The following is a 13,530-nucleotide window of genomic DNA, read 5'->3' on the forward strand; positions in this document are numbered from 1 at the left end:
TTGAACTATAGTAAAAGCAGACTGCAAGTACTGAATTGCCTGTACAAGTGATGAAGAATAGCAGTAAATCACTAAATCATCTGCATAAAAATGATAAGAAGCATTTGACAGATTTTCACACAAGCTGTTTAAATAAATGGAAAATAAAAGTGGGCCAAGAACTGAGCCCTGTGGGACACCATTTAAATTGCAGTGTCTCCATTAAAAAAGAAACGTAATTAAAATCACACATGAATAAATTTGTTCACGCGATAAGTCATTAAAAACCCCCCTGTTGTCCTCATACCGCTTCCCGTCGTCTTCTTTGTCTTTTCTGCCAATTCCACCCAGTTAGAATCCAACAACAATACTTGGGAAAATTTCCTTGTTTCTCAGTTTGAGAAATATATTAAAATTCCCTTAATCTGTTCTGCAAGTGTCAAACTAAACATAGGAAAAAATTTTGTGTGTCTTTACTGAACAGCAAGCTGAACTTTGCGTTTTGTCAATTATGTAGATTTTTATGCTGCTCTGGCTTTTAATGACTTCTGCAAAAAATTTGGCAGTTCTGTGTTTTGGCAGCTGTGCTCAAGCTCTGTGGGATAACTCAAGCTGTGTGAGTCAAATTGGATAAAATGGAGCAAAAATGAAAGATGTAAGAACTTTGTCTGATACGGTTTACTTTGCTTATCTCATCATTTGAGCTGCACAGTATTTTAAATACCGTCATCTTCACAGTATCCGCAGCATCGCAATCACAAAGAACTGCTCAAATGAAATATTTGGTAGGCTGTATCATTTCAGGTGTCATGCATTAAAGTTTGTGAGGAAGCGAGTTTGGAACATTGTGGTAGAAATAGAAAGAAAAGTAAAATTATGTTAACATTAACGCCTGGTTCAGCGTCATAACCTTAAAGCTTATTAAACAGTTTTCTTCTCACAATCCCCTTATTCTTTACATACAAGCAGTTCAGCATAAATTGTGAACAAATAAAATCCTTGATATTTATTTTAAGCTGCTTAGGACTTTTTCAGAATATGTTGAAATGTATAGTTTTTATAATTAAGCAAGCTTACTACGGTAGCTCAAATGTAAAAATCGGTATTTCTAAACTCATATTTTTAAAACACTGATTGTTTGAACATATAGAAATTACAATGCCACTAGGGTCTGGTTTATTCCTGGATGCAACATGAAGTGAAATTAAAAGGAATAAATCGACAGTATTTAACTTTTTTTGGGTCAACTTGTTCAAAATGTTACTTTTTAATCTTTTTGTTCTTTCAAAATATATTATTTTATTAGCTTACAGACAGGATATCTCCTAGTATATTATAATTTCATTTAAAAAGCTAGTGTCCGATGCTCAAAGAACAGAAAACAATAACAAACTAATAAACAAAAATCAAAAGAATGAACTAATATGGTAACACCTTCCAGAGGAAAATGCACACGGAGAGATGAACAGCATATGGCAAAACCTAATTGCCGTTACGACTGGAGCATTTCTTTCACAAATAAAAATATATAATTTTTGTGTTTCTGCACAATTAAGCTAATCAAACATTTTCTGGTTATGAGGAGTCAAATAAAGAGACCTGTGCTACAGGGACGACGTGATCGCTGAGGCTGACACAGAAATCGAAGCCAAAGCCTCGTTGTCAGAGTTGTAGGCCTGGATCTCTCTGCTGCATGAATCATAGTAATTGGCTCTTGTCTCAGTGGAGGAGTACAACATCTATTAGCTTGGAGGTGTTAGATGGAGGCATGTTTGGGTTTTGCTTAGACAACTGGATATAAATGCTGTTGAAAGTTTTCACTCTGTTTGTTAGAGAGGAAAGTCTGGATCCAATCCAAAGCGAACGGGAAACAAGAAGCAGAGTAAGTCAAGGACAAGCTGCCAGTCAACTTTAGGGTCAACCCAGAGATAAACAATGTTTCTCACATGCGTCCACACCTACAGTTAGAGATTATCTTTGTGGAAGTCTTTCTGAATCACAGTTTGAAGGGGGCTGGAGATTTTATTGGGTATTAAACACAAGTAGAATGAATCCACACCCAGCATGATTAAGAAGAGAAAATCAGAATATTCATAATTCTCCTGGTCAGATTTTGTGTACTCTGGTAAATGACTTTCAAAGAAATGCCATAAGTGGATAAAAATAGAGTTGAAGCAACTTTTAGCTGTTTAACCACTGAAATCAAGACTTGATCCATTTTAAACCATTAGTTTTAACCATGTTCTTTTTTGTTTTGTTTTGTAGAAGAGTGTGACAGCCCTTTGGTGTCCAACCTGCTGCCTTCATCCTTCAGGAGCTCCTCCCAGCTGTCCAGCAGCCACGCACCGGGATTCACCAAACTCAACCGGAGAGAAGGTGAGGAAAAGCTCAGTCCTTATTACCTCATCTGATAATACCGTGTTTCCCCGATTGTAAGACGTATCGGGGATTTCAGGGGGGTCGGCTAATATAAGTCGTACCCCGAAAGTAAGACAAACACGGGTGGTATTGCCGCCTCCCTCATCTAGCTGCGCGCCGCCTCCTGCCCACGTCCGCACCGTCCCCCTCTCCGCCGTCCCCTGCACTTCCTTTTATAAAACTGTTTTGTGGTGAATATAATACTGTTCAGGTTGTTAATAAATGTTAATTTTATGGTTAAAACAAAAAATTCGACAATTTTTTTCCAATATAAGACATACCCCGAAAGGCTTTTGGGGCTTTTGGGGATAAAAAGAAAGTAAGACACTGTCTTACTTTCGGGGAAACACGGTAAGTGGTAATCATTCACTGATTGGCCTTAAATATTGTTCTTTCTTCAAGAGAAGATGAGTAATTCATAAAATTAGGCAAACCATGGATAACTTTGACGGTCACATGTGAGAAATACTTTACAGTTTTTCCTCATGTTTATGAAAAAGAAACTCTGACTTTTTGGACTTTCTAACTGCTTGCAAGTCTGTAGTGAGTGTTTTGTATTAGGCTTAAATAATCTTTTCTAGCATCCCGATAGATTTTGAGTCAAAAATTAACTCCTAAAACTTCATTTTTTCAAGATCCTTGTGTAAAAGTGATTTAAAAAAAAAAACTTATAGATTTGATTGTTTTGACAGTTAACATTATAATTATTTGGTAATAAAGTCTAAATAGCATATTTGTCAGCAGATTGGATGACTTTTCCTGCAGATTTTGTCTTGTAACTAAAACTTGTAACAAGTTTTAGTTACAAGCTTGCAAGTTTTTCCCACCAATTTCTGAATGACAGGATTTATTTTTTCATTGGTTTTTCTTCTCTTTGTATCAGTTTCAGACACAGAGCCAGTTGCATCTTAACTTTAGATCTTAACTTTAGTTCATCACCATAATTGGATTGAAATTACAGAGTTCCGTTTTCAAAACACAAACTCATTCTCTGCAAAACAGACAAAAACAGGAAAACTCTTTTAGATATAGATTGTCCTGTTCAACTATTTTATGGTCATTTGAAAGCTTTACTTTTAGCTTTCAGCCTGAAGGCAACATCGAAAATAAACTGCACAAACAAGATTTATTTAAAGTAAACACACTTAGGCACAAAATCCATGCCACAATGGCTGAATAAGTCTTTAAACCCTGCAGCACGAAAGCCAAAATATCAAAATCTAAATCTGTTTTTATAACCTCTCAGATAAACAATCACAGCAGCAGTGAGATGTTGAAATATATAGAGGATCAGAATGTATTTTGAGAGACAAGACAACACAAGATTAAGCTTTCTTTGTCTTTATTCTCTGCTGTAGCCGATGCTTTGTTTTGTTGTTTTGCACCAGAGGCTTGTATCAGGAATGTGAATGGTGTTTGTTCCACCAGCTGGAAGTCTCGTGCAGAAATCTGATTTGAGGCTTTGACAAAAATTGAGATTTTGGGATCGTTGCTTTATCACGACATCAAAGCCCAGAATCAGCCGGGAGTGCAAGGCGGGTTTAATCTGGTTCTGACTGATTCTCACCACCTGGGAAGGCAAAGGAAGCTGAGCATGAAGAAATTCAGCAGCAGCCCATCTGCTGCCTTTGTTTGTTCACATGTGAACAAGCAGGACTTGAAAAGCTGTTCAAATAGTGAACATATTTGTAAAACACATTTGCTCGACACAACTGGTTAAAATGAATATTTTTTTATACTGACAGTAATTTAGCATGTTGTATTTAAAAAGCCAAACTGATACATGTGTAATTTAAAAAAATGTGCTGATAGATTGGAATCATGATTGCTGATTGGAAATATCTGCACATGAACGAAACTCTCTTCATATTATCTGTTCTTTTACTGCTGCAGACATTTCAGTTTCTCATCTGCTCTGTAGTGATACATCTGATCTCAATTAGATCTACAGCTGGATTAATGCAATACTTTTTTACAGTAACTAATTTCCCATGTACCTTTTCAGAGGCATTTAATTTAAGGCTTTTAAGAGTAAAGTAGAGATGTATTTACAGTGTAATCCCCATAAATGTAATATAAATGGTTAGTCATTTAGTTTCTCAAGAAAAAGTGATCAACTTAGGGGTTGTGTAAGTTCAGCTTTCATTCATAAAGCTGCTGCATAACTCAACGTTTAAACTTGCTTTGAAAAGCAGAAGTGGAGCCTCCTGCACAGCCAACAACAATGCAGCAAGTGGTTTCTGGATGGTTAGTCATCAACAGAACACTTGTCTTTTACAGCAGCTATTGAACAGCACATACAGCTCGGGTTGCTAGGTAACGGGCTGAGCTCCACGGGGGTTGCTAAGTAACAGACTGGGTTTTGCTGGAGATTCTGATTTGTGACTTTACATACAGAAGGTTTTTGAAATGGCTCATTTTCCAGACACCAAAAAAAACAAAAAACAAACAAACAAACAAAAAAACACATCTTATTATTTTTAAGTGCTTGGTTTGTTTTTAGGAACAGTAGAGATTCAATTCAAACTACAAAAATGAGAAAAATTGATGGATAGGTTATTGGAAACTTGCCTAAAATTCCACACAATGAAACCTGGTTAACTTCTACACAAAACGTTTTTTTTAGTTGGGATATTATGACTAACCAGCAATTACCAGCTAATATGAAGTGATACATTTAGGTTTGAAAAGTAAATGATAATTGATTAATGGAAACCCACAGCAGACTCGTAAATCGGGTGGATGTGTCACTTCAGAACTGTATGTCTTGGCAGGTCAGAAGAGTGTCACTGTTCCTTCCCTCCTGATTTATTGGTGCCATGCTCAAAGGATCCCATCTGTTTGCTGAGGAAATCAATGAATAAATGAAAGCCTGCGTCTCATTTCCCATTGCTGCTGCCGCTGCTAATGCTGTTAGTTACCCGAGGAGCAGCTTTGCTTTCAGTTCACTTATTTCCTCAATGAATGGAAATGATTAACTTCCTACAATAGCAAGAACAAAACACATGCATTTGTATTTACTTTACACATGTGCAGGTTTTTTCCATAACTCTTGTTGATATGGTGGAATAGGATCAAGGTGATAGAAGAAGTGAAAATCTGCTGACTGGAAAATAACTATATTGCAAAAATAGCAAGTTTGTCAAGTGATTTCTACCCAATTTCAGCTAGTTGAGGTTTTACAGTTAGTTAGTAACCTCAGAGAAGAATGCTAAACTGAGTCAGTCTGTTTCTTTTGAAGACTTTGAGCTGAGGCTGTCATGTACAACAGGTCAGTGGCGCAAAAAGTGGGTATGCAGGGTATGCAACGCATAGGGGCGCAGCACCAGAGGGGGCGCCAAAACCCCGTCTGGAGGGGGCGGCGCGCCGATGATGTTTTCCCATACACTTCAGTTTTACCTGAAGTGCGAGACCTCACGCACATAACGAGGTAAATGTAGCGAGTTTTACCTTTCACATATCGTCGCCTCAGGGAGGGGGGTAGAGTGAGTGAGCGTCGCTCCTTCACCCTGACGTTCCTTCCCTCGGGGGGGCGGGGGGTTTCGCTGATCTATGTTTTCGCATCCACCTGAATAATGTGTAGTTGCGCCACTGCAACAGGTCTCCATAATCCAAAATGGAAAACAATACAACTGAGATCAAAACTAATACTGAAGCATAACTTCACAAGTTGCTCAACATTTCTCAATTTACAGCAGTTGGCTGACTGATTTTTTTATGTTGGAGTTCTTACAATAATACAACATTTTCCTTGTGACTTAATTCTCATACTATTAGGACTTTATTTTTGTATAATTTTAGCATTATTCTTACAATATTATCTCTTTATTTCAGTATTATTTTGACTTTAATATTATATTGACTTTGTAATATCATAGCTGTATTCGTAATTTTATTCATTTAGTTCATTTAGGCTTTTTCCTTTTGACATTTTGATTGCTGTTATTTTACTGTTCTCCTATGGCCTCCACAGTCTCCAGAACTCAAATCAGTAGAAAACGTTCAGGATGTGATGAACTGGAAGAGTTGCATCATGCATTTGCAGCCCAGACATTTGCAGCATTTGCAGGCTGGCGTTTTGATTTAACACTTTATTTCTAGTGAATATTGAACTGGTTTGCAGAATTCCCATGTTTTTTTTTTTTTGTTTAACTTTCATCCATGGCTTAAGTGCTTAGCCAATGAGCCTGCAAGATTATTTTAATATTCAGCAGCTGCTGGATGAACCAGTTTAGGCTTTATGTCTGTCTGGTGAGATTTTGATTTCCAGTTCTCAATGCTTGTGTTTAATTTCTGCTCCATTCTTTCTTTATCTTGTTACTAAAATGTTCCATCTCCAGACTCTGTTCCATAGATTATCGTTTTAATTTTCTCCTTTCTGTGCAATCATTTTCACATTTTAATCAGTAGCTTTCGCTCCATCTATCAGTGAAAATGAACGGAGTGAACTTGCCAAAAGCTCATCGTGTTCTCTGTGTTCAAATATTTTCTTTTTTGTATTTTGGTGGTGGGGAGGTTATCAGCTATTCTGGTTCAATTATTGTGGAACAGCCTTTAAAAAAAAGAAATGAATGTGTTTCTTTTAATCAATTTCCAAATTAATTTGATGTAAAATGGAGGCTGTACCTTAAATTGGAGCATGTTTGGTGTGTGAGGGATGGCCAACTAATTAGGTGCTTATTCACATCACTGTGTGTGTTGAGTGTTCAAAGTTCCAATGCTGCACTTGATGCTTGAATGGAAATGTCATGTCTGCAGGAAACATTCAGTGTTGGCCAGTATCGAGCCTATTAGTCTCTCCGTCCGGATGACATGTTATCAGGCTGCTGAAATTACCATCCAGTCCTGCTATTCTAATGCAAATGATGAGCTCTCACTCCAGCGCTCTTTCCTTTTCGGCTGCCTGGCTGTCTGCGGCGCTGCCGGTCTCCTCTCACCTGTCTCACACTGTAAACTAGCTCTTCATTTAACTCGTGTCTCTTTGAATTTTACAGCCTCTCATATTTTCTTGTCAGGTGGAATATCATGGCGGTATTAATGATTCAGCAGTCTTTTGTTTACTTGCCTGCTTCGTACAGTGATGCATCTGACCACAGCAACTTTGTCAGGCTTGATCTCTTCTCAAAAGGTGGAGCAGAAAAATCCCACTGCACCTTGACTGGCTTTCTTCCTTATCTGTTGCATACACAGCCTGCACTGCTCAAAAGACAAAAGTCCACTTGGTTTCAGGTTAAAGTAGTACAATGTGTTTTCATGTTGTTTTAAAAATGCTGTATATATCAAGTAAGACTTAAAATAAATTTTATTTGCTAATTTAACACCCTTTAAAATCTTCTGCTCTTTTTGAAACTCTGCTCCTATAATGAGCTCAGCAAATGTGCAGTTCTACCAGGTTTTTGCTAATTGCTGCTGGTTAGTCTGAAGGAGCTGAGTGGGGGAACTGCTTGGAAACTGCAGCTCCAAGGGGAAGCTTTACATCATGTGTCTCTTAGGTGGATCTAGGTCCACCCAGTCATTTTGCACAGCTAAATGGTTGCCATAGAGATCTACGTTTTTCACAAACATTCATGAAAGAATCAAAGCAACACTTTGGGTTTGTTTTTGACAAGAGAAAAACATTGTAATATGATGTAAAGCTAAAAAACTGCCTCTTGAAATCCTTTGAGGGTAACTGCATCGGGAATTGGGGAGTTTTGTTGTTGTTGGCTCAAATCTCCGTTTAATCCTGCAACATGTTTTAACACCAGTGTTCGCTAAATGTCATCAGGCATTGGAGGATAAAATAAGGTTAAATTAACTGCGTTTTACAAATCCAAAGGGAAGTTTCCAGGAAACCAGTTTTCCTTGTAAATGGGTACCAACTGGAGAAAATAGCACAGTGGTCAATTAGAATAATTCCAGCTAATCAAGTCCAATTATTGGAAGCAGGACCTCAGGGGTCTTTTTTTGTATTTTTTTTGCAAACATTACATTAATAAGACAAGGAAAATAGTTAGGTTTTTAAAATTGCTTTGTACCTAGAATTGGGTTGCATGAGGTCATTTTGTGCCACTTCATCCACATAAATCATCTCCTGTAGAAGCTAATGGTGCATCGGATAACAAAATGTATTCCAAGGTATCAATTACTTGACAAAACAAAACAAAAATGTACAAAACTCTTTAATCAATGCATTTTTAAACCCGATTTTGCTTTGTAAGTGTAACTAGTGTAAGTCAAACGTTCACTTCTAAATCCAACCATGTAAAACATATTATGTTACTATAACTTGTTTCTGTCATTGAGCAGCAGAATCCATGGCGTTGTGTTTGATATGAAGGAGCCGCCATGACAGGAAATATTCAGCCATCACTTTGTCTCTGTTTCAATTACATCTGACAGGGAGGACCCAGTAAATCTTTGCAACGCCTCTTAGTCACCGACACATTTGTCTCAGATCCCGCTCTCTGTTTCTCTGCCGTCTAATTGTCACAAGTAAAGGTCAGGATGTCTGCGCTTTTCTGTTCTGCTGTCGTTGGACACATCTGGTAGTGAAGCGCTTATTAGCTCTGGCCTTTAGCTCCGGAAAGATCAGCCTGAACCTCCACCCGACCGACACTGATTCATTTTTACGCAGTGTTTTTATGTTCAGACGTTCCACATGATTCTGAACCCCTAAAACAAAAAGAAAATACTCAAACTTTAAATTATTTTGCAAGGATATTGAGGAAAATGCAGCCACTAAAGAGGAACAAGTGTTTGGATTAGAAATTTTAATTTGTGGTCATTTAGGTGCTGTTAGTAAGGCAAGTCATGGTCTTTTTTTCCAGTTTTTCTCAAAGTTCTGACAATAATCTCAGAATTCAGATTTCTTTTATTTTTATTTTTTTTTACAGAGTTCAGATTTTTAAAAAAATCAGAATTCTGACTTTTTTCTCAGAATTCCGACTTTAATCCTAGAATTCTGAATTTTTTTTCAGAATTCTGGATTTAATCTCAGGATTTGGGCTTTTTTCTCAGAATTCTGACATTTTTCATGAAATTTTCACTTTTTTGTTTCTCAGAATTATCTTTCCTTACTATAACCTTCTGAGATCAAAATTAACATTTTTGAGATTAAAGTCAGTTTTTTTCCAGTGGCCTTAACTCCTCTTCTGTATTTGTTTCATGTTTTTTTTTTTTACAAATTGGGGAAGAATAAACATTCAAATTAAACAGTAATTGTTTTCTCTTGATTATTTCTCCACTAAAGTCATATGTAAAATGGAATATTCTTTTGCCAGAAACAAATAAAATAAATCGAGCAAATGACAAACTGACTGATTTATCCAACAACACTTACCAAAAAACAAGACAAAACATTAACATCCCAATGCAGAAAATAAAGCTTTTCTTATTAGTAGTGTTCAGTTGAAGAAACAAACCTTTATATTGGCTGTGAAACTACTCAAAGCTTGACATTAAAACCCTTTATTGATGATATTTTAAATAGATAAGGAACCAATCTGACAGAGAAGTTGCAGCACTAATCAATGTACCGCTATGCAGCTTTTCAGCACAGCTGTATCAGGGGAGGCATGCTAACAGTTTGACATTCATTACAACTGTTCAATATGTTACTATTTAAACTTTTACAGGTAATGCTTTGTTTGGGGAATTCCTCTTAACCTTCAGAGAGGTGCAAATTCAGCATTAAATGTTAGCAAATGATACAGGTGACTTTGGTGTTATTATTTTAATCTATTTCTAGATTTTAATTTCCTTTAAATTAACTTATTTGGATTTTACATTGCAAATAAACTTGCCTTACTTTAAGCGAAATCGAATTTTTGAACAACCTGAAGGAATGTTGTAAAGAAGATGGGATCGAAGTTCCTTCACAACAACATGAATGATTTAATTATACAGAAACCAAATATTGAGTCATTGCTGCTAAATGTGGTCTTAAAAAATCTTCTGAATCATGGAGTGTAAATAGTTTGTCACATGACTGCACGATATCTGAAGTAAACCTATAAAACCCTTTTCACAATAGCTGCAAAATGTTTAAAATTCAGTATAATTAACAGTTTTACAGGCATTTTCATTACCAATAAACACAAAGTAGACTTTCAGTATGATAGAAATCGACGCCTTTACTACAGTAGAAATCTGCATGGGTGCTAAATGAACTAAGTGAAATATGCAATAAGTAATAAATATACTGTAAAGCTTTGAGTTATGCAGTCTTAAAGCTGCAGTATGTAACTTTCATAGGAAATATTTTTTGTATTTGTTGAAATTATCATTAAGTTGTGACAAAATAAGACAGATAATGTGTGTTCCTCTGCCTTCTCCCAGTGCTAACTAGAAGTAACCAATCAGAGCCAGGAGGTGGGTCTCTGCGCTGTCAATCATCCCTGTGTGTGCACCGCTCTGATTTGCTGTTTTTGTTATTTTTTCAGATGAAATCAGCAGCACAGGGAGGAGGAGATTTCACAAGTGATCATGAAATGATATGTTTAACAAATATGTAAAAAAACATATTTTTAAATAAAAGTGACATACTTATGCTGTAAAGTACTGTTTATTTTTTGTCTGAAATGAATCAGTTTTATCAACAAGTAAATAAGCAAAATAGACCACAGAAGTCCAGATTCTAGAAAAAATTAGGATAGACTTTTAATATGGACTATAAATTTATTCCCCACATCTACATAATTTACTTTAATTATTTCATTTATTCCTTAAAGTCTGAAATCTATCAAACATTTTTTCTTCTGCAGGAGCTGGAGGCTGGTCCCCCCTCACCTCAGACCGGTATCAGTGGCTGGAGGTGAACCTGGGCGAGCGGACCAAGATCACAGCTGTCGCCACACAGGGCCGCTACGGCAGCTCTGATTGGCTGACGTCTTACCAGCTGATGTTCAGCGACACGGGACACAACTGGAAGCAGTACAGACAGGAGGACAGCATAGGGGTGAGTCCATAAAGTCAAAAATTTGCTGAAGCTTCAGTTCAATTTAACTCTCTTAGTATTTATGTAGTACTTAGTGTTTAACAATGCTAGCCTGCAGGGATCAGCCCTTCCTGAGTAAATTATCACAGTCATCAGGAGCCTTTGACTCTTCATTAATAATGGATGAACCAATGAAAGAGCTCAGCTGACGGTCCTGACCTGCTGCCAAAACACTTGAAGCTGCTGTTGACGGCTGCAGAGGGAGCTGAGACCAGCCTGAAGCGTTGGCTCGCTCACTCTGCGTGTTTTGTTGTGTGTTTGGAAGAAACTCCATAGCTGAACTTCTTCATGTTCAGTCTGTCAGAAGTACAAATGAAGTCGGTTGAAAATATAACAGAGGTGAGGAGATGGGAGACAAACAATGCCTCTATGTGGTTGGGCATTTATGCTGTGATGTTGCCTTTAATTTGTACAAAACTACATTAAATTTGTGTTTAATACAAAACATTTCTATATGGAAGAGAATTGGGGCCACCAAAAGAAATAATAAGTAAAAAAAAAAGCCAGAAATATTCTTCACAATGAGCCGTTTTAGGGCCTCTTGTCACTTTAAATCCATATAAATTGCTACCGGCAGCGCCTACCCCCCCCAACTCAACATTTACACTTGCACATGTAAATGGCTGCAAACAGATGCACAACTCTACAACCTCTACAATCTTTGAAAAGCAGAAGTAGCGCCTCCTGCACAACCAACAAGAATGCAGCACGTGGCTTCCGTTTGGTAAGTGAACAAAACACTTGTCTTTTCCAGCAGCCATTGTGCAGCAGTAAAACCAGCTGACCACACATGCTGGAGCTCTACTTGGGTTGCTAGGTGACGGACTGGGGTTGCTAAGTAACGGCACAGATTGTGACTCGACAGTTTGGAGGTTTTTTGAAATGGATGGTTTTCAAGACACCAAAAAACATTAACTTACTTCCAAAAACAGCTTTCGATGTTTTAAGCATTTTGGCTGTTTATGACCTTTTGTGAAAAATGTGAATTTTTTTTTAATAACGTGCCCGATCAGTCTGACTGGGACAATATCTTCTGTTTAAAATATATTTCCAGTACATCAACAGCTAGCAGGTAGGAACCATGCTGTATTGTACATTTAGGAGGACATTTATCCGGAGTCAAAACGCTGCAGGCTTCAGGGCTAAGGAGAGGGGATTTTGATTAGAGTTTGAGTCGAGGAACTTTGCTCATGCGGAGAGAATCCAGCTAAGCTAAGTACTAAGGATCTTCTCAGGCGGACCAGAGAAGGGCTTCTTACGGATTAAAAGCATTTTGACCTGACACTCTGCATAAACTCTCACAATCTCCCTGACATTTCAGAGTGTTTTGGAACTCCTGTGAACTCAGAGCTTAGAGAGAGTGAAAATAGGAAGCACTGGAGCGCATTTTTCTGTAAAGCTGATTGCTTCATTTTTCTTAACTGTACAACAGGAGTGGCTTCAGTTACCACTGGTTTGTCTGAATTTTAATAATTTGTATATTTAGTGTAAATAAACACTCGCGAGTGGTAGATAATGTAGACATGTTATGTTGTACAGATAAAATATATAGAACTATGTGACTTTGCATGACAGAGTCAGTAAAATTTTGAAAAATCCATTAAAAATCATTTATGAAGGGTTTCATTTTTACCATTGAGTAAACTTGACTAAATATAGTAATACATGCAGATATTTAAGTTAGCGACCAAACTAAAGTTGCCTTCATGTATTCATCCTAAATATGAAACATTTCTCTAATTACCCCAGGCTCCTGATTGCTGAGATATGCACTAGTGGGTGAGAGGGTAAGAAGATATTTCTGAGTAACTGTAGTTTGTTTATCATGTCCCCTTTGTGTGTTTTCAGTCTTTTCCAGGTAACTGTAATGCAGACAGCGTGGTTCAGTACAAACTGCAGCAGCCGGTCGTGGCCCGCTTCCTGCGCCTCATTCCTCTGGACTGGAATCCCAACGGGCGGATCGGACTGCGCCTGGAGACCTACGGATGTCCGTACAGTGAGTGCTCCATCCTTCACTGCTCTCATTAGAGTCTCTGGGGTTTAACAAAGAAAAGAATCACACAGTTTCTCATGCTTGTAGAATTACTCATTAGTCTAACGTATAGTGGATCCTAATGAGCGTTATAAGTGGTTTTAATTGATTTGATGGTCAGAGC

At 37.5% G+C, this 13,530-nt stretch overlaps 1 protein-coding gene across 2 annotated transcripts in view; it reads left to right on the top strand.

The window, feature by feature from the left end:
- cntnap3 (contactin associated protein family member 3) overlaps window positions 1-13,530 on the top strand; it is a 106,921-nt gene that overhangs the window by 38,021 nt on the left and 55,370 nt on the right. For both annotated transcript variants that reach the window (XM_008433926.2, XM_008433924.2), the window contains exons 2-4: window positions 2,245-2,355; window positions 11,142-11,335; window positions 13,223-13,370. In XM_008433926.2, the coding sequence (XP_008432148.1) occupies window positions 2,245-2,355; window positions 11,142-11,335; window positions 13,223-13,370 (453 nt within the window). The remainder of the gene's footprint in view (window positions 1-2,244; window positions 2,356-11,141; window positions 11,336-13,222; window positions 13,371-13,530) is intronic.

Source organism: Poecilia reticulata, linkage group LG17, assembly GCF_000633615.1.
Source record: "Poecilia reticulata strain Guanapo linkage group LG17, Guppy_female_1.0+MT, whole genome shotgun sequence".
NCBI lineage: Eukaryota > Metazoa > Chordata > Actinopteri > Cyprinodontiformes > Poeciliidae > Poecilia > Poecilia reticulata.